The 25,271-nt window shown below is 40.7% G+C and overlaps 3 protein-coding genes and 1 long non-coding RNA gene across 5 annotated transcripts; 1 reads left to right on the top strand and 3 right to left on the bottom strand.

Moving 5' to 3' along the window:
- Positions 1-1,320: 1,320 nt before the first annotated feature.
- LOC115680732 (uncharacterized) lies at positions 1,321-1,647 on the bottom strand. Its single transcript, XM_030604563.2, has one exon. It carries the CDS (start codon positions 1,645-1,647, stop codon positions 1,321-1,323), a length of 327 nt encoding a protein of 108 aa, XP_030460423.1.
- Positions 1,648-7,931: 6,284 nt separating this feature from the next.
- LOC115680777 (uncharacterized) lies at positions 7,932-9,421 on the bottom strand. The gene is made up of 2 exons (XM_030604614.2): positions 9,262-9,421; positions 7,932-8,783 (listed from the first exon to the last, which is right to left on the bottom strand). The coding sequence occupies exons 1-2, from the start codon at positions 9,397-9,399 to the stop codon at positions 8,226-8,228; spliced, it is 696 nt and encodes a 231-aa protein (XP_030460474.2). The 5' UTR covers positions 9,400-9,421; the 3' UTR covers positions 7,932-8,225.
- Positions 9,422-10,850: 1,429 nt separating this feature from the next.
- On the bottom strand, positions 10,851-11,395 carry LOC130134740 (uncharacterized). Its single transcript, XR_008814266.1, has 2 exons — positions 11,165-11,395; positions 10,851-11,079 (listed from the first exon to the last, which is right to left on the bottom strand). It is a non-coding gene; the product is annotated as an uncharacterized LOC130134740 (long non-coding RNA).
- Positions 11,396-23,126: 11,731 nt separating this feature from the next.
- On the top strand, positions 23,127-24,957 carry LOC115680739 (fasciclin-like arabinogalactan protein 7). 2 transcript variants are annotated; one of them, XM_030604573.2, is made up of 2 exons: positions 23,127-23,278; positions 23,944-24,957. In XM_030604573.2, the coding sequence occupies exon 2, from the start codon at positions 23,995-23,997 to the stop codon at positions 24,760-24,762; it is 768 nt and encodes a 255-aa protein (XP_030460433.1). In that variant the 5' UTR covers positions 23,127-23,278; positions 23,944-23,994; the 3' UTR covers positions 24,763-24,957. The 2 variants fall into 2 exon arrangements, with proteins under 2 accessions (XP_030460433.1, XP_056177422.1); XM_056321447.1 differs by having other exon boundaries at positions 23,139-23,278; positions 23,858-24,957.
- Positions 24,958-25,271: the final 314 nt, after the last annotated feature.

The raw sequence follows: 25,271 nt of genomic DNA, 5'->3' as shown, positions 1-25,271 counted from the left end.
TTTTGTAAAACCGATTCCAAATTCGATAGGTTCTCGAGTGATCCTTCACTTTGAACCGAAAATCGGACCAGTTTTCAAGGCAATCTAGTCCGATTGCTTAGCCCTATCAAATTATAAGAATTTCACCATAGTCAATCCGTAGTTCATCGAGAACTAACATGGACTCATCCGTTGGATAACTCTACGGTTGAAAGACAAAGGTAAGTTCAACATGTACGGACAAGATGAATAATACTAAATATTGTTCTTCATTCAATCTCGAAAGTACTTGGACACTGAACTTCAACCAGTAGCCAAGAAAAACAAAGGAGAAAGAGAAAAAAGAAAGGAAGACAGAGGAGCTCCTTCAGCTTTAAAACGTTATGCTCCTTCACCTGCCCTTGTCCCCACCAGTTCCACTACTAATAATGGCAACAAAAATTATTTCAACATCCCCTCCTAAAAACCAAAAAGGACAAAGGCAAAGTTTTCTTAGAAATTTCAGTTTTTTTTTTTATACCCTTGATTAACCAAAAAAAATTAATTTTCATAAATAACTTAATTAAGAGAGGGAAAAACTTAATTTATGCAATATTTGGTCGAGAGAGAGAGAGAGCGCAAAGAAATTAATTTCACTGTTATTGGAAAACTCGACAGCCAACATTATGGCTCGTGTCAAAAGGTATAGCGACCGTGTTACACATGTTTTGCACTTCTTTTTACATTAGAGTCACTTGCCCAAAGTCAAGTGAAGTTATTACCTTTTGACAAGAACCAGAATGAAATAAAGGAGTGCCCGCAGTTTCTTCTTCTTTGGTTATACCGTAGTTTCTTCTTAAAAATAATCTTTTTGATAAGAGACAGTGGAATAGCGAAAAAGGAAGAAACTGGGGCATAGCGAAACCACTGACACAAAAACCTTTTTTTCATCTGTGGTCTTGATTCTGGATCGTAGACCAACCAAAACCAAACAGAACAGACAACAGATGCCTAACATCTTATCAATTAAAGTAAAGACATGCTATCTTAAATCAACGAAAAAAAGATTCTGGAAAAAGAATATGCGCATTTTTTGTGCGGCTATTCGAAACCCGGAAAACACACTAACATGATCAGTACAAGTGTGTTTTCCCACCAAGAAACAGCGAAATAAAAGGAGAAAAGAATTTGAACATGGCTCATATCTGAAACTAACATGCCCCATTACATCTATGAGTCTGCCAAATCCATGCACACTCTCTATGTCTAATTATTTTACATTCCATGCATGCACAAGAAAGAAAAATGGAATCAAAAGCCAAAACTCTCTCTCTCTCTCTCTCTCTCTCCAGCCGATGAGATCTACATCAAGATTGCATACCGCATGCTGTCATTGACCATGAGGTGATTCATCTCCGATATCTGCACGAACTCATGCCCAGAAGCCCACACCCCATCAGCACCATTCACATGAGGATGAGACAGGCAAGAGAGTATCGCTAACGGGGCCTGCACAACACTGTATATGATCGACAGGCCGCTCCATCCACGCTCCGGCGCCCGCCTGTCCAGTTCTTGCACAAAGATAGCTCCGTTCCGGCCACCTCCGGACATGCCTTCATCGGCAACCCTAGAGCTCTTCCTCATGTTCTGGAGGTTCCTCCTTATGACTGATAACATGTGCCACATCTCTCGAGGAATTAAGAGAGCTTGATTTTGGTTGTTTTGAATATGTCGGACTGAAATGATTATGGAAGAAGTAGAGTGTATTGTGGGTTTTTGGTATGTGATTGAGAGTGTGTTGGGTTGTGATGTTTGATGGTGGTTCTTGATAGTGCTTGTGCTTATCAGAAAGCTAAGGTTATGGGTGCTTTTTAAGGGCATTCATCATTCGTGCTTTTTCCAACTTTTTTTTTTAGCTGGGGTCTTTCAATATGCTAATTATTTTGGTGGGGGCGTATCAAGCTAACATGCCGACAAAGCTGCCTAATTATGCATAGAGCCTTCTGGTAGCTACATGCATGTTGTGAGTCACCAAAACAAAAGAAACATTGTGGGGTATTAAACTTTTGCCCTAAGTTCATCACTACATATATGAAGTGAAAAATACACGCATGACAATTGTTCAACATTAGTTCTTTGAGATACATCTGATCATTCAATGAAAAGAGTTCAGAGAACTTATTGTAAATTATGTGCTAATTATTTTAATGCACGTACCCCCAGCAAGAACATATCGATCAAGATGGGTTCAAGCGGAAGGATGTTTCCAACGTTATAATCTGAATTATCAGTCATTATTCGTTGATTAGTCACACGAGCATCCTCATCCTCGTTGTTGAAGCTACAAGTCATTTAGGGTTTACCCCCTTGTTAACTTGGTGATAATGTTTTAGGGTTTTGAACTACTGATACGCCTACACAATTCTTTTGGCCGGCACTCCAAAAGCTTTCTTGCTTTTTTACAGAGTATAAAAAAGAGATAGTGATGGAGTCATTAGCAGAACATGGACTTTCTTTTGACCTCGTCGTTACCCACCCCAAGAAACTTCACCTAACTGCATAACTTAAATCACAATTTGATCCCTTTGAATTCCATATTCGAATGAGCTTGGATTATTTCCCTTTTTTGGGGGGTCCACTGCATCAATAAGAAATGATTCATTTGTCTACATTATCTTCCCATTTCCAGTAGATTAAGTACTAAAAAAGAATGCACCATAATCGATAGTGCACCACAAAGGGCACATGATTACAGTTCTAAGCCACATAATCGTTTTGCTTATATCATATTTCGGGTGATGCATCTTTACAACAGTCACCATTATTGATCTGAACCAAGTTTGGAAGTCAAACCTAAAAGTTGATTAAAGAGAAAGTCAGAGACTAATGGGATGTGTGAATTAACAAATGTGGTGTATATCTTAATTGGGAGATACGCGGGAGGGATGTGCAGGTCCACCATTGTTGTTCAGTGCCTCTACAATGGATGTGGTTCATGTTTTTGTATTGGATGAGACGCGTTAAGCAGGTCTTGTACGGAACCTCCACGAATATAGTCATCCGATAAGCAAGTTCGTCTTTCTCGTCGGTACCTCGGTTCATTTTATCTCCCTTTGCTGCACAAATTTGTGGGATACGATTGGTAATAATATGATGAACATGATTATACTTTGTGAAATTTAATTGAGTGCTCGAAAAGCCACAAAAAAATCGAGGGATCAAAAAGTTTCCTGCACTTGGTGGCATAATGCTCGTCCCCGATGAATAGTTGCCATTATTTCGTTGTCCAGACACACAAGGAAACACATTTTGCTTGGAGATTCACAATGAGATTCCATTTATAACATTTGCTAACTGCTTAACCAAGGAGATTCACCATGAGATTTGATTTTATTCTAGATTTTCTTGGCTCGATTGGGAGAAGTTTAGAAGCCATCAAATATACTAGCTTAATTGAAAAATAAATGAATCGCATCTCCTTTAATTGCGAGGAAATTATCTCGAAAGACAGGAGGGGAGTCTTATGATTATTGCCTTTATGCTTTGAAAAGAAAGGTACGGAAGGGACGAAACTACTTTATAAGGTCACCGTCCCATAAATGAAAATTGGACCCATGCCTTGTCAAATTTGAAAGTAACAAAGAACGCACCTAGACAAGATTAGTCCTACCCAGATGTGTTAAATGGCGGATTTCTCTTTTCTTTTTCTTTTTTCCACTGACGATTCTACTATTTTGTTCTAAAAAAACAAATTTTCTTTTCCGTGTTGGTAGATTTTTAAAGGACTTTGTAATCGTCAAAAATTGTTGGTAAACAAAATTACCTGTCACTTGATTTATCGATAATTTGTTAGTTACTTACATGTACTTTAACGAAATTACCTACTCTTTTTTTCTCTATTTGCATATTAACAACGTTTTGTAATTTAGTGCCGATTGTTATTTGTCTTTCTTAGCAATGTCATAAATTTAAAAAAAAAAAAACTATATATGAATTTACAAATCTTTATTTGGGTAACTGTTTTGCCAGAATTTCTACCGCGACGAAATACCTTTCACCAAAAGTTGATTTTTCGATTTTTATTAGGGGAAATGAGTTCTGCATTAACTCCGGACAGAAGATATCCAACCAAATGAAGAAACCAACAACTTTACTTTAAACCAAAATATACAAATGCAAATCATGTCGGAATTTAATCGATGACAAAGCCTGAGTACGCAAGGTAAACATACACATCAGATTTTAATCAATGATGGGAATTTGAAAATTATAGCTAAAAAACATGCTGAAATTTAATCGACGGCACGATTTTGAAAAATAGAAGTATAGTGCAGGATAGTAAATTTTGCTTGATTTGTGCCGGGGGCTTCTTAGTGGATGACAAGTGGTATTTATAATGTTTGTGTAAGTACATACTCCCTAGCAGTATCCAGCGGTTGCATTCCTCTCAAGCGGTTTCCATCGACTGCCTCTATGCTCCTTTATTCGTGAAAGTCTCGCGTCTATGCCTTCGTGATCTCCTGACCTTGTTTTTGAACGGTTATGGGTGTAAACTGCCCCATGATTGTGCCTCCAAGTGGTTGTTCCTTTGTTCTTTCATTCAGAAAATCTTGTGCCTGCATTCTCACAATCTCGAAATTTGGTTCTCAAATGGTTGTTCTCTCAAAATGTTCACGTCAGTTGCTCCACAATCTCAACTGTCCAGTACGGTGATCTTGAGCTCACATTCATACTCATTTTACTCCTCGTGCCAATGCTTGCTAGTTGCCTCATCGTTCTAATCACTTTGTCCTATAGCAACCCCGAACCTTGAATTGTATCTCAACGCTCCTTATCTATTTAACGAATTGTACACAGTCTTCTACTCATCGGCACACTTGTTGATGGTCTCTAGTCATTCGTCACCATGTATCGATAACTGATTGGTATTATCCATCAACATGTGTCATCAATATGTGCGAACGTTGGTTGCTAATATCAATAAGGTTGTCAACAATAAGTCACGTGTATGATGGTATCATGATTATCCAAGTTCATGTACTAAACACGTGCTTGCCTATGTCAACAACTTGATTATTTTTTGTGTAAACAATAACTTACCAACTTTTTTCCGCTTAAATTACCTACTAGTTTCGGATTATTAACTCTTTTTTGAATTACTTATTAACTTTTATTTGACTTTTTTTTATAAGTCTTTTAAATTTATCAACTCAATTTGCCTACATCTATTTATGATTTTTGAATAGCCCATTGTCCCCGTGAGGACAATCAACTTGTGAACTAGATCAATATAGCCCATCATGAAAAGGCCCTCCCTTTTAATTAGCTGTGTAAACCTCCCCAGCCCCTATGGGATATCTAATGTTCTGAAGCCCACAATTATGTTCTAACAGTGTTGGTTATTGAACGTGAATGGATAATTTTGTGACAAAAAAAGAGAGGGATTTGTGGGGATTAAGATTTAGCGGTTGAGTGTTTGTTCCTGTGATTTTTTCAAAATAATAAAGTTGCTTTCACTGAATTCGACTTAAAATAAGACGACTTCAAATTTGAACTTTTGAATTAATTGTTAACTACCAAAGTTTAATTTTTTTAGTCGGAAGGAAAATTTTCATTTCACATGAAGGAGATATACATAACTTCAAGACAAAACCAAAGAGTTACGGTCCAGTGCAAATCTGAAAAATGAATCAACTTGGTACCCCTGCAGAGACTCACTCATTTCACAAGAACGGAGTTGTCATAGCATCATAGCACAACTAACGGCTAATCATCAAAACTCGCATCCTCATCAATGATGAGTACATGCCGACATTTCCCTCTTTAGTATCTGCGGCTTTGCCACAAGGTGGTGCGCACTTCGGTTCGGCATCCCCAACACTATCATCGTTTAGAGACAATAACAACACCAATATGTTAAAAGATCACCAATATGTAAATCCCATATTTATATCTAAATCGGGATAGAAGAGCACCCAATTTAAATCTAACTCTAAATCGGAAGAAAAAAAGCTACAAAACAGATACCAGTAAATCAAAATATCACTTTCAAATACGCTCAGGAGAGGAGTTTTGGAGACTTGCGGAGTGCTCCACTTTTAGGAGCAAACACCTAGATTTAAGCATTTTCGTAACAAGTTTTAGGATTTGATTGCATTTTTTGAAAGTTTTTAGAATTTAATTACACTTTCATAATTTGTTTTAGGATTCAATTGCACTTTTTGAAAGTTTTAGGACTAAATTGCCCTTTTATGACAAATTGTAAGATTTACAATGGATTTATCCCGACTATTTATTAGTGGACATGTAAAGAGGTCTATCTCAGCTACATGTAATGACTCTCTTCCAAATGGCACATCTTTATATGAATTATATGTTGACTAATTAGGCTAATCTGGACTTACAGTAACGATTACATGATTAGGAGGGATTATTTCAATTCATTATGCTTACGCGGCACTGACCTGTCAAATGGGTGGATCGGGTTAAAAATAGTCCGACCTAAATTGACCCAGTTAACCCGTTTTGACCCATTTTCGTACAATACAAATCTAGTTACTCATACCCAACCCGACTGATATTACTAAAATATTTTTATATTTAAACAAATTTAGGAAAACTCACACCCAAGCTAAGGTGAAGGTACCGAGTAAGCGAGTCCGAGATCAAGTGAGAGAGAGAGAGAGAGAGAGAGAGTGAGAGTGAAGAGAGAGTTATAAAGGTCGATTAGTTCTAAATAAATTGTGAACCCATTTGATACATATATAAAACCCATTTATGACCTATAAGTTTTGTCTAAACTTATTTATTAAATATAACTAACTCATTTAACAACTTAGCCCATTAAATATAGGTTAAGAAATGGATCTATGACCAATTTTGACAGGTTTATGCAGCACGCATAGGAAAGTATGGGAATTCACATAGTTGAAAAGATATCACCACAATGGGTGGAAAAACTCATACTTAAATGACGAAGTCATTGATATAACTGTAAATATTAAATATTCTAAAAGGCGGTCCGGTTTGATTCGGATACATCATAGGGTCATCCAAAGGTCATTAAGGCTCATTCCGGAGGTGCTTCGAGCCCAGAATTCAGGCTGAATACGTATTGTTCATACTGATCTTCAGTTTGGACAATGGACCGTCGTTCTCGGTCCGCTTGGCCACTCTGAGCCGATCCTCGACTATACCCTTAGCAACTTCAGCCGTTTTACGGTTGAGTAATGCGTGTTTTGTCATGTGAGGCATGTTTTCATGCAATTTTAGCTTACAATGAATAAAAGATGTGGAGAATCAGCCCGCGGTTCGACTCACAACTCGAATTGATCGAGTTCAAATTGATCCGAGTCATCCCTGATAGATCAATGGCAACTTTTCATTTTGTCAGCATTCTTCAGGCCTTTAGTCATGATTATTTGTGTTTGCATTCGTTCTTACCTCTGCTTTAAAGGATATGCGAGGAGTTTAGGCGATTTCAATTATTTATCCTAAATTTCTAGTTTGTATAAGGTGGTCTCTACTCGGCTTCTAACCAGCCTAAAATAAGTTAATGACCACTATAGTCTCACTTTGTTTGTAATCAGTAAGAAATTAAGTTGCAATCAGTAGAATTTGAGAGAATACATGCAAAGCGTAGACGCTATTTCGAAAGACAGTAACTCGTGCTTGCCTTGCAATCAATTAAATCCCTCGAGGTTGATCTCGGATCACGACAGGGTGGAATATATCCAATGTGTAATGGAGATCTTTGGGTGCTTGAACAAAGCTTTGATCTTGCTACAACCCGGAGGGAGATAACTTACATATCTTGCGCTTCACGGTACATTGACCTCACATCAGTCTTTAATGTCGGTAACCTTGATCGGATCAACTGTAGACTTACTTTTTCAATGTTCTGTGCTGCAATATCGATCCTTGCAGCTAAATGGAAGTGTTAATTGTCCATCTCATGTGAAACAGAAGACTACTAAAGAAAGGGTAAGTTAGGAGAAACTCCAAAATCCCATTATTTACAAAACATCTCTCGTCTCGTACCACAGATGCACCAGTTGCCTGTTCTATCTGCAAGGCATGCACATAATATGAAGCAAAGTCTCTTCTCCAAGAGTGAATACAATCCATGACGCAGCGACTCTTATCATCACACAACCAAATTTAAAAAGTACAGCAACATACAGACCAAAGCATTAGCTACGGTTTCAATCCTCACGCAAACCTCCATCTGTCAATCAGATTGCTCTCCTCTCGTCACTTGATCGCTACTCGGTTTTCTCAGCTGCAACTTCTCCGCCATCTTTCTCTTCGATAACCGCCCGTTTCTCTTCTTCCTTAACCTCCTCTCTTGGTTTTTCTGGTTCAGCTTCTGGAACCGAAACATCAACAGCTTCTGCTGATACTTCTTCTTTCTTCTCCTCCACCACCAGCTCGGCAGCCTCCTTTGGAGTCTCCTCAACTGTGGACTCCAGCACTACCTCCGCAGTCTCCTCCACAACCAATGCTGGCTCGGTCTCAGGTGCTACTTTTGCAGCCTCCTCTGCAACCGTGACTTCCTTTGGTGTTTCCTCTTCACTCTCCACTACATTCAACTCTTGTGTGACAACTTCGGCCTGTCCTGTGAGCTCTCTAGTTTCAGCTTCTTCAGACGGTGTTTTGGCCTCGGTGGTCACTATTTCCTCGGCTACTGCTACAGTAATTTCCTCCTCCTCCTTTGGCTCTTCAGGAAGCGCCTCTTGTGTGGGCGGCTCGACCACCTCCTCTTGAGGCTTGATTGGTTCTTCAGTTTTCTCCACTGGAAGTGCTGTGCTCACTGACTCAACCTGCGTGACATGGTGTTTGTTGCAATGAGTCATTTTCTGTGATGAACAACTGCTATGCATATAAAGGCTTGTTCACCAAATTTGTTTGAGCCACAGAATCTATTTTAATGCTGAATATGACCCACTAGTGTAAATACTTATTCACCATCTGCCACATCACTTTTAAAACAAGTTTCTGTAGACCATCTACTATCTTAATTCTCAAGCATTACTCATCTGTCGACTGTGAAAGTTGAGGTTTGCAACTTGAGATCATCTGTGTGTCTAGGACATTACATATGCAGGTTGCTCGAGCCGAAGACTATAAAGTTTTATTGGGTCCAGCACTTTAGTATCTTTGCAGAAAACCGATTTTGCTGATTTTTGTTGCTCAAACTCCACTCAACCTCGATGGAGGCAAATGGGTTCAAATCATAAACTGACAAGAAAAACAAGAACTCATGAACAGGATGGGAATGCACTGAACGGGGAAAGTTACCTCAACAGATGCCATAGGAACTTCAGAGAAACTGATTTGTTTCACTCCAAAGAAATGAAGGCAAACGAAATTTGGCAGTGACAAGTGGGAAAGAATAGGAAAGTAAATTATGGAGAACGAATGAGCTGGTGATGACATGAATGGAGAGAGGTTTATATAGGAGATGTCGAGGGATACTAGCTGATTAGATGAGTGGGCGGCTCACTTGGAGAATATGGCTCTTGGGATTTTGGCGTTTTCATCGTTTTTCTCGAAATGCGGGTGCAATATGTTGCCAGACCCCTGACCAGCTCTTCCTCCAGATTATTGACTTCTTTTTCTCTTGCAGTAATCTTGACTTCCCTAACGCTACCGGTGAAAAGCAAATGAGATGAATCTAACGAAAGATTTTACAGATTCCAATTGCAGAAGTTTTATTAGCCATTGACATTGACACAACCATGTGCCTCTGATACATGTCAGAAAGGACGTGATAAGAAAAAAAGTGCCCAAAATTGAGAAACAAAAGATGAAAGAAAAGGTGGGAATAGAGAAAAAAATCAAATAGGTAAGTGGGAGGCAATCTTGCTTAGACTTAGACTCAGCAAGTGAAAGAGAATTCATCATCGTGCAAACCATCAAAGGGTTTTCCAATGTGCTCGTGGAAGGAGTTAAGAGTTTTTGCCTTTGATTGGATCCACAAAAAAAAAAAAAAAGTCGTTTGATTGGTTAATGTCTTGCGTATTCTCCGTGTGCTAGATGGCCCGACTCATTTGTTTGATGTGAAATTTGATATGATCACGATCACAATGGAACATGCTGGTGAACCACTCTAAACATTCAGAAAAAATTAATCAGATGAGCTTCTTGATTTTCGGAAAATTCCCGAAACCGCTAGAAGCCACTTCGAAAGCTTGAATTGTACCGAAACCATGATTTTACGCTATAATTTGGCAAAATATCATCCGACGATTGCAAGATAAAAAGGAGAATAATTAATTCACTTCTCGTTTTGGGGCGAACAATTTCTTTGCTCTGCGAAGGCAGAGTGGCGGAGCGGCGGGCCGGGGGGGATGACCTTGATCGGGCTTTGGGTGGTGGAGGCGGGCCCACCACCAGCTGGGCCCCCATGTGGGCCCCCACCGCAGGGCTCCAGGCGAATGGGAGGACGCCACGTGGCAAGCGCGGCGCCGACCGCGTTGGAAAAGGCATCTGTCCGATCTGGATCCACGTCATGTTTGGGCCCGGGAGGAGACGATGGAGATGGAGATGGAGACGACGGGTGGAGACAAATTGGGCCCCTTTGACACGCGGGATGAAGTGAAATGAGGGGCTCTCTCTCTCTCTCTTTGAGAAGAAGACATGATCAAATGGTTTCGCCTCAAATCAAATCAAATCAAATCAAATCGATCTTTCGTCTCATCTTTGCTCACGTTCAATGGATTCATGATCGTTGTTTGCATCAATCTTGAACGAGAAAATTTGATAGAGTGAATCGACATAAAATCATGAAAATGTGTTGGAGATACGATTTGATACTATTGAAGATTTGGATGATCCTAATTGAGGACTCGATTGATTTAGTCAATCCATGATTAGTTAGTAAAATGGGAAATTGTAATCTTGTATATTATTTCCTGTTTTTTCTTCTTTCTAGCATTATAAATAGACCAATGTACATGTATTCTTTTCAGATCAATACAATACAAAATTTCCTCCATTTTCTTTGTTTTCTGTCGTGGTATCAGAGCGGTCTTTCTTGACCTAGCTTTCGCAGAAAAGTCCTTCAAATTGCCTCCGTGTTTTTTTTTTTTCTGATTTGCTGTTGCAAGTTTAGTCCTGCAAAACAGATCAGCAACCGGAAAGGAATTCATCAACAATACCATGCCCAAGAACCCTTCGATGGAAGACAGTTCGAACTCACCTCAAAATCAAGCCTCGGATCAAATTGATTTAACTGAAGAGGAACGATCTTCTGCCGTTCCTACTTCTGCTACAGCTGCTGACTCGGATCCTGCTATCACTTCTGCTGCTCAGATTCCCGGCCCCGTCCAATGGCCACCGGTCCAATGGTTTCCGGTGCAAGGTCCATGGGCCATCGGGCCTAATCAATTATAGGCCCAATACACGTCACGGGAGCTCCAAATCCCGGAGCTTAGCCCAATGAAAGTGGGCCGACGCCGGGTTCGGGTCCAGGTCCAGGGGGAAATCCCTACCCGGTATTGGGACCCGGTTTCATGCCCTATGTTGTTCCGACTAGCGGCGGCCGCCCGGAGCCCGGCGGCCGCTCGGAGCCGGGCGACCCGCTCTATACATCGCCGGCCGACAGACCCGAATTGCAACTCATCAATATGCAACTCACCGGACCAGAAAATTATAGCTCCTGGGCTCGAGATTTCCGGCGAGCCTTGGTCACGAAGGATAAAGATAGGTTCCTTGACGGAACCGTACCCTTCCCATCCGACGATCGATTACAACGTCACTGGCGCAAATGCAACCAGCTCGTCCGCACATGGATCGGAAATTGTTTGACCCCCGACGTTGCAGCCGGACTACCACCGACTGAAGACTCGAAGACGATTTGGGATAATATCCGAGAAATGTATGGAAAACTTGACCGAGCCAAGATTTTCTCTCACTCATACAGCTCTGTCGGAATTGAAGCAAGGGAACTTGTCGGTTATCGCTTGCTTCAATTAGGGTGAGCATGGTCCGGGTGGCCGGTCCACCCCCAACCCTAGGACCAACCCGCACGTGTTGGTCCTCAATTTTGGGACCGAGAGACGCCGTCGGTTCCATGGACCCGCCCGGAACCGGACCGCCGGTCCGTCCGGTTCCGGCGGGTCCATGGAACCGGTCCCACCAAGTTTTCCTTGACAAATAAAAAAAATATGTGGACCAACATCGGATCAATGGAACAAAAAGAAAAAAAAAGAACATAACTTTCCATACAATTCCTATATAGATCGGTTCTATTAACCACATCATCCATAAATCAAGTGGACCCATCAAATGAGTGTCCAGAGATAAGAGAGCAGAGAGTTATGAGTGTCTAGTTTTTTTTTTTGGTCAAATTTTTTAATTAAAATTTTAAAAAATAAATATATTATTATTATATTACCGGTCCGGGTGGGCGGGTGGGCGGTTCGACACGAACCGGAACCGGACGATACCCACCGAAAATTGGAACCGAACCGGCGTCCCTTGAACCACGGTCGGCCGCCGCGCCGATTTCGACTCTCGCTATGGAATGAGCTCGAGGCGGCCGAAGAGCGAAGGACCAAAGAAACGCTCCGACATATAAAGGACTCATTTTGCCTCAACGAAAGTTACTCACCTTTCCGCTCGCAAATCCTCGCCATGGACCCCGATGCGTCGCTTGGCCGGATCTTCCAATTGGCTGTCCAAGAGGAAAGCCAACGGTTGGCCGCGGCCGAACATGCACGGTAGGTGAAGGCGTCGCCCTTGCTGCTTTCCCATCTGGCGCTGCTCCGACGGAACCAATGAATAGAAGCCGTGGAGGTCTCGGCTTTTCTGGGTCTCAACAAGCAGATGAAAGCCGTGGAAGTCTCTGGTCTTTTGGACTTCAACGAAAGTCCTCTGTAGCTAAGGAAAATGATGAAAACCCTAAAAACATTGGGATGGACGGCTGGGATTAGCGAATGAAATCGGACGGCTGGGATTCGCGGACAAGATCAGACGGCCATTTTTTTCCCATCAGCTCAACCGAATCCAACGGTTTTCATCAGGCCACGTTGATGCCTGCTTATAAGACAACCAGCGGTCCACGAAATGCCACATCATCAAAGGTTAGTGGGCAAAATTTCAAATCAAAAGGTAAATATTGTGAATATTGTAAACGCCCACGTCATACTATTGATACATGCTGGAAATTACATGGAAAACCGAATGATAGAGACAAAAAGGAAAAAGAATTTTCCGCTTACCAGGTTTCAGCACAAAATATCGATGGGGCGCATCAGACAATTAATCAGGACCGGTACCAAAATATTATGAGAGCTCTCAGTCAGTTGAAGGCCAACGACAAGGATGCGAATTTCTCAGGTACTCTTATTTGCGAGACGAATTCTATTGATGCGTGGATAATTGATTCGGGTGTTAGTGACCACATAATTTGCAATGAGCAATTATTTTCCCATGTTCACAAAGGACCAGAATCTTCCGTATCAGCACGTCTTCCAATTGGGAACATCACCTATGTTACCAAAATTGGCACGGTTCTTATCACCAAATTTTGTCCTTAAAAATGTCCTATATATTCCTGATTTTGAATTCAACCTCCTATCTGTTTTCAAAGGCCTGCGAAGATAATTCTTGTCGTGCCATATTCAGTTCCGAAAATTGCTTCTTTCAGGACCATTGGACTGGCAAACTGATGGGCTTGGGTAATGTTGCACAAGGATTATATTTCTGGATTGATAGCTCAGGAGGTTTAGATTTATTGAACAAAAGCATTTCTTGTATTGCAGCCACTGGTAATAAAAATCTCCTTCTTCATAAACGTTTGGGCCATAGTGCGCGTTTTCCTCATCCAAAGTGTCCAATATGTCCTTTGGTCAAACAATCTCGAGCATCTTTCCCAATCAGTACGTCACGAGCTAAAAGTGCATTTTCTTTACTCCATATGGATATCTGGGGTCCCTATCATACCCCACATCGTGATGGATCTCATTTTTTCCTCACAATCGTTGATGATTATACTCGTGCCACTTGGGTTTTCCTTATGCAATCCAAGAATCAAACCTTTTCCAATCTGTCGAAATTCATTTCTCTAGTTAAAAATCAATTTGACAAATCTGTACGGCGAATTCGTACAGATAATGGGCAGGAATTCTTTACTACTGATTGCATATCTTTTCTATCCTCTCATGGGATACTGCATGAAAGTTCTTGCACTTACACTCCCCAACAAAATGGAATTGTTGAACGCAAACATAGACATCTTTTGGAGGTAGCTCGAGCACTCAAATACCAAGCTTCAATTCCCGAAAATTATTGGGGAGATTGTGTGGTCACTGCAGCCTATTTAATTAACCGCATGCCTACTCGAATTCTTGATGGACGGACTCCTTTTGAAATGCTTTATGGAAAAGAGCCGGGAATTGATCACCTTAGAATATTTGGCTATTTATGTTATGCAACAACTGTGGGCCATCGGGATAAAATGGATCCCCGTGCCACACAATGTATTTTCACGGGATATCCCCCTCTTCAAAAAAGGGTACCGAGTTATGGAGATTTCTACAGGGAAGTTCTTTATAAGCAGAGATGTTATATTCCACGAGGATAGTTTCCCTTTTGAAGAGATGACGTCTTCATCATCTCTCTCATCCTCGGACAACCGTCGTTTCTTATTCGACGAAGATTTATCTATGGCTTCCCAACATATTCTCATAGCATCGAACCCTTCTGTACCAGTTATAAGGGATACCTTGAATCACGTGGCTGATTCACCCGTGTTATCATCTGAAGACGTTCATTTGGTTGATTCATCAGTGGAATCTCCATCAAAATTTACTCAAGTGCAATCTTCACCAGTTCTTGAACAAAAATTAACTGAGCAACCTCGACGTTCTCAACGGCATGTTCGTCCTCCGACTTGGACAAAGGACTACATATGTTCTACCTTGAGTTCCCCAGGTACACAATATCCTATTTCCTAATATGTCTCATTTAGTCGACTATCAACAGAACATATGTGTTGTATTAGTTGTATTTCAGAGGAACAAGAACCATCTTCATACAATGAAGCAGCAAGTGATCCTCGATGGCAAAAAGCGACGGAGGCAGAACTTACTGCCCTCACAGAGAATCACACTTGGGATATTGTCTCATTACCACCTAATCGGAAACTCATTGGATGTAAATGGGTATACAAGATCAAATTCAAGGCAGATGGCTCCGTCGAACGATACAAAGCTCGTTTAGTTGCTAAAGGATTCATGCAACGAGAAGGTTTTGATTATCATGAAACCTTCTCTCCAGTCGCCAAAGAGGTAACTGTCCGTACCTTTCTATCAATTGCTGCTATTCGTAATTGGCAACTACATCAAATGGATGTCCACAACGCTTTTCTTCACGGCGATATGGAAGAAGAAATTTATATGGAACTTCCACAGGGTTTACGGAGCCAGGGGGAGTCTCGTGTATGTCGCCTCCGTAAATCCCTGTATGGGCTTAAACAAGCCTCCAGGCAATGGTATGCCAAATTCACTGCTGCACTAACAAATGCAGGTTTTCAGCATTCCAAACATGATTACGCCCTATTCACATGGACTGGAGGCACTTCATCAATTTATTTGTTGATATATGTTGACGACATACTTATTATGGGTAATAATGGCTCCCATATTAAGAAGTTCAAAGAATATCTGCACTCCACTTTCCACATTAAAGATTTGGGACCTCCCAAATATTTTCTTGGCATTGAAATTGCTCGATCCGATAAAGGAATCAGCCTTAGTCAGCGGAAATTCATCTTGGAAATTGTTTCAGAAGCAGGAATGTCAGGGTGTAAACCAGTTGTTATACCAATTGAGCAGAATACAAAATTGACCACACATGACTATGATGTGGGATCATCTTCATCCATCGAAGATCCATTGCTTAAGGATCCATCGGCATATTAGCGGCTCGTTGGGAAATTAATATATCTCACCATGACAAGACCCGATATATGCTATTCAGTGCAGATACTCAGCCAATTCATGCACAGTCCAAAGGAGTCTCACATGAATGCAGCACTGAAGGTTGTGAAGTATTTAAAAGGATGCCCAGGACTTGGTATATTCTTGTCTCGTGATTGCAACATGAAGATGACAGCCTACTGCGACACATACTATGCTACTTGCCCAATGACCAGAAGATCCATTACTGGATTTTGCATCAAGCTTGGAAAATCACTGATTTCATGGAAGACAAAGAAACAGTCAACCGTTTCACTGTCATCAGCTGAATTTGAGTATCGAGCTATGGCAAAGACAGTCTGTGAAATAATTTGGATACGAGGTCTACTCTCGGATCTTGGGGTACAAATTGATGGGCCAAGCGAACTATTTTGTGATAATGATGCCGCTCTCAAATTAGCGGCAAATCCGGTCTTTCATGAGAGAACGAAACATATAGAAGTGGATTGTCATTTCACTCGAGATAAGATTCGAGAAGGGATTATTCTAACAAGAGGAATTGGAACTGTAAAACAACTTGCATACATCTTCACCAAACCATTGTGTCAAAGACAACACACATACCTATTGAGCAAGCTAGGCGTCCTTGATATATACAAGCCACCAGCTTGAGGGGGAGTGTTGGAGATGCGATTTGATACTATTGAAGATTTGGATGATCCTAATTGAGGACTCGATTGATTTAGTCAATCCGTGATTAGTTTAGTAAAATGGGAAATTGTAATCTTGTATATTATTTCCTGTTTTTTCTTCTTTCTAGCATTATAAATAGACCAATGTACATGTATTCTTTTCAGATCAATACAATACAAAATTTCCTCCATTTTCTTTGTTTTCTATCAAAATGTGCTAACTACAAATGGGAGTTGAAAAAAGAAACAAAAAATTAAGGTCCGTTCATTTTGCGGTAAATGAATGATTCGAAAAAAATATTTTCCTGAAAATGATCATTCGTATCGCCTAAAATGATTAACCAATGAAAAATATTTTCGTTATCGACAGCGACTTATGTTTAAACATTTTTATGAGCGATGGAATTATCTTTCGTTTATTCATTTTTAAAAGTGATACGAATAATCTTTTTTTTAAAAAAAATTCGAATTAATTATTTTTTGCGAAATATACCGAGCCTTTTAATCAATTTTTTATCTCTGGCAAGCGTCGGACTTTTCTTGGACAATCGGAATTTTACTTTCTAAGCCATGGCAGCACATTCACAACTTTCCTTTAAACGTTTTGATTGATAGATTTGCCGCGTCATGTGTGATGCATGAGTGATGCATGGGTGTTTTAACATAGTCGTGGAGTAAAAGTAGAACAAAAGATTTCACGGCACGTAAAAAGTCAACAATCAAGGTAGGTAGATTTTACTTGACACACAGTGGGGTTGAACAAAAAGAATCATTCGGATTAGGAATCGCCCGGACCAGAAATTATCCGAATTAGATTGAACTGGCTGATTCTGGACAGTTTCCAAGGTCACTAGTTCATAAATTTGAAACCGGAGAATTTCAGTCCGGTATTATTTTTAAAAAAAATTATTTCTTAAAAATCTGAAAAAACCCTACTTGCAACTCCCACTATGGCTCCTTACCCCGAGAGTTAGCTTCTTCGCTTCGTTGTCCAAAGAAATCTGTTCATCTATGGTCATCGCCGGTGTCGCTCGTCCAAGCCAAGCCACCCCTTCCATCCTCTCCGTCATCGCTTGCGGCCATGGAGGAGCCATCATCGCTAGCTCTAGAAATGGAAGTTCGTAGACTTCACATTTGGACCAGCGAAGTCGCCGGCGCAGTCTTTCAGGCTCACACTTCCAAGTTGAGCCCTCTCCGTCGTCACTCGCGGTCATGGACGACCCGCCATCTAGAAGTTCACAAGCCAAATCGGAGGCACAACTCCAAGGCTAGACCAATGACTCGTCCAAGCTAAGCCACTCATCCATCATTTAGGCTTGCCACACCATGGCCGCCTCGCGAGCCACGGACGAGGCCAGATCGGACGTGCAATGAGTAGAACGACCACGAGTGACATCGGAAAGAGTGGCTCGCTTGGAAGCATAAGAGGTGCTCGTTGATGGCGACGATGGGGAGCCACCGATTCTCACTCGGATACTAGACCATCCAGAACCGATCACCCTTAATATATAAAAAGTCGTAACTTTGTTGTGAGGAGAAATTACTACTACCGATTAATAGGAACTTGCTTGTGATTATTACAAGCAACTCAAAACTCCAGGAAATCAATAAAGAAGCTCCACATTTTCCTTATTTTCTATGAAAATGTAAGATGACACGACGTGACTTGTTAGCGCGATAGCATTGCGTGGCTAACTACGCACGTCGGTGCGGCTTTCGATCTCAAACGGTGTAGGGCCGATGGGCCATGGCGAAGCCCGAGCCCATACTATACTCTCATACATGGCTTACTTAGATCGACAGTCTCCCAGATCTGGACGTGCAATGAGTAGAACGACCACGAGTGACATCGGAAAGAGTGGCTCAGCTTGGAAGCATAAGAGGTGCTCCGTTGATGGCGACGATGGGGGGAGCCACCGATTCTCACTCAGATACTAGACCATCCGAGAACCGATCACCCTTAATATATAAAAAAGTCGTAACTTTGTTGTGAGGAGAAATTACTACTACCGATTAATAGGAACTTGCTTGTGATTATTACAAGCAACTCAAAACTCCGAGGAAATCAATAAAGAAGCTCCACATTTTCCTTATTTTCTATGAAAATGTAAGATGACACGACGTGACTTGTTAGCGTCGATAGCATTGCGTGGCTAACTACGCACGTCGGTGCGGCTTTCGATCTCAAACGGTGTAGGGCCGATGGGCCATGGCGAAGCCCGAGCCCATACTATACTCTCATACATGGCTTACTTAGATCGACAGTCTCCCAAAATCTGCCTTGACTCCATCATGTCATAGTTCCCAACCATTATGGCTCTTGGTACCAATGCAAACCGAACGACCAACTCTTCATACGATGTTCATCATAGCACCGATTCGATTCTACATTCCTATGCATGTACGTAATTAATCTCGCTAAACAACAACCTCAAAGATAAGTCGGGTTGACGCCGTTTGCGCTTATGTCCAAAGTCCGACGCCCTTCGCAGATCCGTGGTCGAAATCTATGCATTCTTTCTAACACTAACGTCCGATTGCTTGCAAGAAAGAGAAAGCGATTCCTCAGCTCTTCCCATCGGATCATCCTCTCTTTGAGTAACATGACTCAAATCTCCAACAACCAAATCAAGTTTCGGCGCACCGACAGCTGCTCGGTCTTATATCGATTAAATCAAGCACGAGGTTCATTCAGCATCATGTTTTCCCATGGCTAATCAATGAGGTTTGCATAATCAAAGCCTTTGCCGTAATGTTTGGACTAGCAGCCCTTTTGCCCCGGACATGATGCGTAACTAAAAAATCAAATAAAAATAGATGAACGAAGGAGAAGGAAGAATCGGAGAATACCGCTCGAAAGCAACTGGCAAACCGCGGGACAGAGTGATGTGATTTCTAGAAGGAGGTGGACCATTTATGTTCCTACGAATCCAATTAGCTCGTGATTGTTTCGTAGCCAATCACAAGTTTCATGTTGAACGCAGTACTCATACCTGAAATTATGACCAAAGGTTACTCCACCGATCATCATTATCGAATTCAAAAAGTATTTCACCACTATTGTTTCATTAGTATTTTACGATGTGGATTCATATTTTGTCGTGATTTATGAGTGCCATGTCAAAAGTTGACGTGGTGTGTATTTTTGCTTCACGTCCATTTAAAAATTGACATGTGTTTTGAATTTAATTAAATTATTATGTGGACTTTCTTTGTCTAGCTTCTGTCTTCCTCGTTCATCCATGGCCAGCCCCTTGACCTCGGACGAGCCACGGTGGCCGGTGACGCTACCGGCCGTCCATTGCTGTTGGCATCGCTCGTCCCGGTGACGCTGCCGCTTCTCCATATTTGGTCATCCATGGCTATCGGTAAACTCTTAATCGAAACAATTAGGATCCAAGGAGAGCCCCCGGTCAAGAATTAAGAGGTAAACTCTTAGACCTACTTTCATCTAATTTTGTGGAACGTAAGGTACTCCTTTTTCTCTTATTTTATAGATAAAGATAGATAAAAGGGAAAGGAAAAAGAGAGGGAAAAAAACTGTTTTTTTTTAAATAATAATATTTTTAGTTCGAATGGTGTCGGCGCCCAACCATACCTCTCGCATGTCTGCGGGGCTGTCGATTTCATAAAAGGAGATGCGGATCTGCATTTTTAGAATTTCCTTTTTTTATTTGGTTTTCCAGCAAAAATGCTTATCCGGTGTGCCTGCATTAAATTTTGGGTTAATATCACGAAAAATCTTAAATTGATGCACTTGTAATAAATTTATCTAAAATTAATTTTTTGACCACGAACCCGTGATAATTTTAACCTCTGCTAGTTTTCATTAAATTTTAACGTCAAATTTCTGAGTTGGATAACACGTGACAGTTGATGAGTGTACCAATTTGGGATTTTACTCTCCGTCTATCACATGTGTATCATTTTGTAATTTTTCGTGATATTAATCCAATTTAACGGAAGGTAAATTTGTCACAAGTATATCAGTTTATGATTTTTGGTGGTCAAAAACTTAGTTTAGAGTAAATCTGTAACAGGTGTACTAGTTTGGTGTTTTTGATGGTCAAAAAATTAGTTTGGGGTAAATTTATCACAAGTGTACCAATTTAGGGTTTTTTTCCGGGGTGTTAACCCTTAGATTTTACACCACAAATTCGGCTTTCTATATCCAATCAAAAGAAAAAAAAATTCAGCTTTCTATATAAGTTTAACGATTGATTAGGTATGATGTCACTTATCTCAAATGGAACTTGCCATGTTTATATATCATCGTGGACCATAAAATGAATGAATTTACGATATTACGATATTATATGGTCAAAAGTATATTATAAAACTTAGTTACAAAGAAGAACCGATTTTATTTTACATTCAAGAAAGAAAGACCGATTTAGATATATTGATAATGTTCTTAAATCGTGGTATGTTCTATTGTAAGTTTGAGTTTCAACTGTTCATAAATCGCAAAGAGGATGCCTCGAAGTAGTTTATGAAAATTCGTAAAAAAAATATTGTCGGCAGTCCTAAAAATTGAAAGGATTAATACTACGAAAAACCCCAAATTAGTATGCTTATGACAAATTTACCCAAAACTAATTTTTTGACCACAAAGAACCCAAAACTGGTATACCTGTGACAAATTTACCCTTTGTTAGTTTTCGTTAAATTTTACTGTCAAATTGCTGAGTTGGATGACACGTGGCAGTTGACGGGTTTACCAGTTTGGGGTTTTACCTCTCCATTTGTCACATTTTTACTAATTTGTGATTTTTTGTGGTATTAATTTAATTTAACGGAGAGTAAATTTGTCACAAATATATCAGTTTGGGGTTTTTTAATTTGTCACAAATATATCAGTTTGGGATTTTTGGTGGTCAAAAAATTAGTTTAGGATAAATTTATCATATGTATACCAGTTTGGGGTTTTTCGTGGTAAAAAATTAGTTCAAAGATATTTGGATGGAGACCCAACCATTGATACCCTTGGAGAAAATAGGTCACGGGTGTATCAGTTTTGGGTTTTTCGGAAGGGTTAATACCACGAAAAACCCTAAACTGGTACACTTGTAATATATTTACCCCAAACTATTTTTTTGACCATAAAAAATCCCAAACTGGTACATCTGTGACAATTTTACCATGAACTATTTTTTTGATTACCAAAAACCCCAAACTGGTACACCTGTGACAATTTTACTCTAAACTTACCACAAAAAATCCTAAACTGGTACATATGTGACAATTTTACCCTGAATTAAAATTTTAATATTATTTTTTTCGATTTTTTATTCTTTTCTTTTATTTTTTCATCTTCAACCTCTGGCCGGTCGCCGTAGCCCTCGCCGGCGTCGGGCGAGGGCTGTCCTCGCTCGCCCAGGGCAAGGGCGACCCTCGCCCGACTTAGGCGAGGGCAGCCCTCGCCCGACGCAGGCGAGGGGCGACCCTCGCCGGTATCGGGCGAGGGCGGCCCCCGCCGGCTTTCGTCTCTGGTCGGTCGCCGGACCGGCGACCGGCCAGAGGTTGAAGGTGAAGGAAAAAAAAGAAAAGAAAAGAAAAGAAAAAATTCAAAAAAATTCAAAAAAATAAAAAATAATAATATTAAAAGTTAGTTCGGGGTAAAATTGTCACATGTGTACCAGTTTGGGGTTTTTTGTGGTATGTTCAGGGTAAAATTGTCACAGGTGTACCAGTTTGGGGTTTTGTATGGTCAAAAAAATAGTTTGGGGTAAATGTGTCACAAGTGTACCAGTTTAGGATTTTTCGTGGTATTAACCATTTTCGGAATATTAACCCAAATTTAAAGGAAACGACGAAGCTGTTAATTAAGGGTCGATTTTTCTTCTTCTTTTGTCCTATTGTCTTGCCGTTAAATGTTGTTCTGAAGTCTGACCAGACCGACTGTTTTTTGCGTAATGAGGAAAGGTTTAGCTGGGACATGAACTGCAAACCTTGAATTTTTTTTTCCCCTTTTTCGGTAAGAAAAGTTGGTCGCTTCACCTGTCGTGCTCATGTGTACGCCACGTGGGTTCTTTCTAGCTTTGCATTTGAAATGTCACCCCCTCCATCAGCTCCAATACAGAGCTATATGTATGTAGTAAACTCCTACCAATTGCTAAACAAGGGAAAGAGAAAATGCAGAGCCAGATGCACTTTGTACACGATCCGACATTAGTACGACGTCCGACCCGAAAGAATGCGCGGAATTTCCAATGAGATGGTGAGCTCTAGAAGCTGTGAAATGAGAATGGTTTTCTTTAATCGTGGGGTAGAGTGCAAGGCTGGTGTCTGAAACAGAAGCACAAAAAAGAAAGAAGAGTGATTTAGAAAGCCCACCCTACCCGTGGACTTTTTTTCCCTTTGCTTATCTTCCTTCCCCTGCAAAGTCCTTGATGACAAAGTAATGCCAAAAAGAGTTATGTTAAACCCCAAGGAAGAACATCCTCAATATTTTGGAATATCCCAATGTAATATGTAACACATGGGTTGTATGTACCAACCCATTGGCCAATGAAAGGTCCTTATCTTTACCTCATCACTGGCCAGAAACACTTGACCCCATCCCAATAGTTTTTTCTTTTCTTGCCACTTTAAAAACTCCTTTAGTTGCCTCTCTCCCTCTCTCTATATATATATTGTCCAGTGCTAATCCATAATTCATTCCTTTCTTCATTGCCTCTCTGAACTCCTCCTTGTCAGGTTAGCATCATCGTCTCTCCTCCTGCATTGCACTTGTTTGGTGTTTTTGTTCTATGGCTACAGGCATTTTGGTCATAGTTTGTGGTTGTCTTTCTGTGTATTCTTGTTTTATCATGCATCTTTTTTTCTTTTTTTATGTTCAAGTCGTTTCTTTGAGCTGACATTGACACTAGATCTGGGTTGCGAACTTCTTTTGTCTAAAGATTTTGCTGGTAGTGTTGACTAGGCTCTACTGCAAAGCCTTCTGCAGGGTGCTGCCAATTGGAAAAAAGAAAGAAAGCACTTAGAATATTCATAAATAAAAAGAAAAAAAGATCTTTGTAAAGTTGAAAGGGTGATTGATCCGAGTTTTCCCACTGTTCTCTCGCTTCCCGGGATCTTTCTATCCAGCAACGACTACAGAATTGCAGAAACTAGCTCCTAAGATCCATTTGGAATTGGTTGCTGGACCAAACATGGCCTGATGTCTTCTTCAGTTCCGATCAATTAGCTTAAAGCAGATCTGCATCTGTGCCAATAAGAACTTCTCTTACTGCATTTTCTGCTTCAAGCTTAAGATTTTTGTAATATTTCTTATAGGTTGGTGGAGGTGGAGTTTTACTCTGGACTAGAGTCTGAAAGATCAGTCCTCTCTTTGTAACATTCCTCCATGTTCATTGTTGCAGGAACTTTTGAGTCTTGGCATTGGAGGAAGCATCCCAAATTACAAGAACATAATGGAATTACCCTTTACGTGCATCATCAGCTTGACTCTCCTGCTGTCGATTTCTCCATCATCACATGCTCAGATCGCCAAGGCTCCTGCCCTCAGCCCAACACCTGCACCGGCACCGGCCCCAGATTTTGTCAACCTCACGGACTTGCTCTCCGTGGCCGGTCCCTTCCACACCTTCCTCAGCTACCTTGAATCCACCAAAGTCATCGACACCTTCCAGAATCAAGCCAACAATACTGAGGAAGGCATTACATTATTCGTTCCTAAGGACGGCGCCTTCGCATCTCAAAAGAAGCCGTCCTTGTCCAACCTCACTGACGACCAGCTCAAGTCACTCTGCCTCTTCCATGCCCTGCCTCATTATTACACTCTGGCCGATTTCAAGAACCTCAGCAATATAAGCCCGGTTAGCACATTCGCAGGTGGAGAATACAGTATCAACTTTACGGATATCACTGGAACGGTGCATCTAAGTTCAGGTTGGACTGATACAAAAGTTAGCAGCAGTGTGCATTCTACCGACCCTGTTGCAGTTTACCAAATTGATAAGATTCTCCTTCCCGAAGCAATATTCGGAACTGATATTCCTCCTACTCCGGCGCCTGCACCGGCTCCGGATATTAGCCCAGCTGCAGACTCTCCGACAGGAGCATCGGAAACTGGATCTTCAGCAACAGCTTCGAAGCCGAGTTCTTCTCCTAAATTGAGCAGCACTTGGAGTCATTTGGTCTTGGCTGCTTCAAGTGGTCTGCTGGTGGTGCTACTGTGAGAGACGATTCATGTTGGGACGACTAAATCAATTTGTGTCCAAAGGGTTTGTGGATTGTTTAATTTATTTTCATTTGAAATACCATTTTTTCGACACATGTTGTTGACATTATGTGATTTGTTCCAGTGTTGTAATACTAAAAAACAAGATATACATTTCATACTGTTGAAGATGAATATGCTCATTCAAAGTTAATTGGCCTGTTATTTCATTTGCTGAAAAAGAAATTGCATCACAGGTACATAATCCAGTGCCATACACGGGCATCTTTCAAGTATCTGGTTATACATTCAATCTTTAAGATTGTTCAAGAGGAAATAGTATATATTTTGGAAATCATAATCGTAGTTCCTTAGTCATAAGGTAGGAATTTACCATCATTTTAAGCAAATTCTTCTTTCACCATGGAATAATTGACGACGAGGCCGCCGCCTATATCAACAAGGTTGAGTTTCACTTTCAGGCCTCGAACATTTTCAACGAAAAAATTGTCACCTAAACTCTATGGA

Source organism: Syzygium oleosum, unplaced genomic scaffold (assembly GCF_021117445.2).
Source record: "Syzygium oleosum isolate NSW1041296 unplaced genomic scaffold, Sole_v2.1 Sole_v2.23, whole genome shotgun sequence".
NCBI classification, from domain to species: domain Eukaryota; kingdom Viridiplantae; phylum Streptophyta; class Magnoliopsida; order Myrtales; family Myrtaceae; genus Syzygium; species Syzygium oleosum.
The sequence above is the reverse complement of the archived record's forward strand: the minus strand, read 5'-3'. Positions and strand labels throughout refer to the sequence as shown.

Excerpts from the sequence above, each read along its gene's own strand:
- LOC115680739 (XM_030604573.2), top strand. The coding sequence starts at position 23,995 with ATGGAATTACCCTTTACGTGCATCATCAGCTTGACTCTCCTGCTGTCG.
- LOC115680732 (XM_030604563.2), bottom strand. The coding sequence starts at position 1,647 with ATGTGGCACATGTTATCAGTCATAAGGAGGAACCTCCAGAACATGAGG.
- LOC115680777 (XM_030604614.2), bottom strand. The coding sequence starts at position 9,399 with ATGTCATCACCAGCTCATTCGTTCTCCATAATTTACTTTCCTATTCTT. Across the intron at positions 8,784-9,261 it reads TTCCTATGGCATCTGTTGAG|GTTGAGTCAGTGAGCACAGC; the intron begins GTAACTTTCCCC and ends CATGTCACGCAG.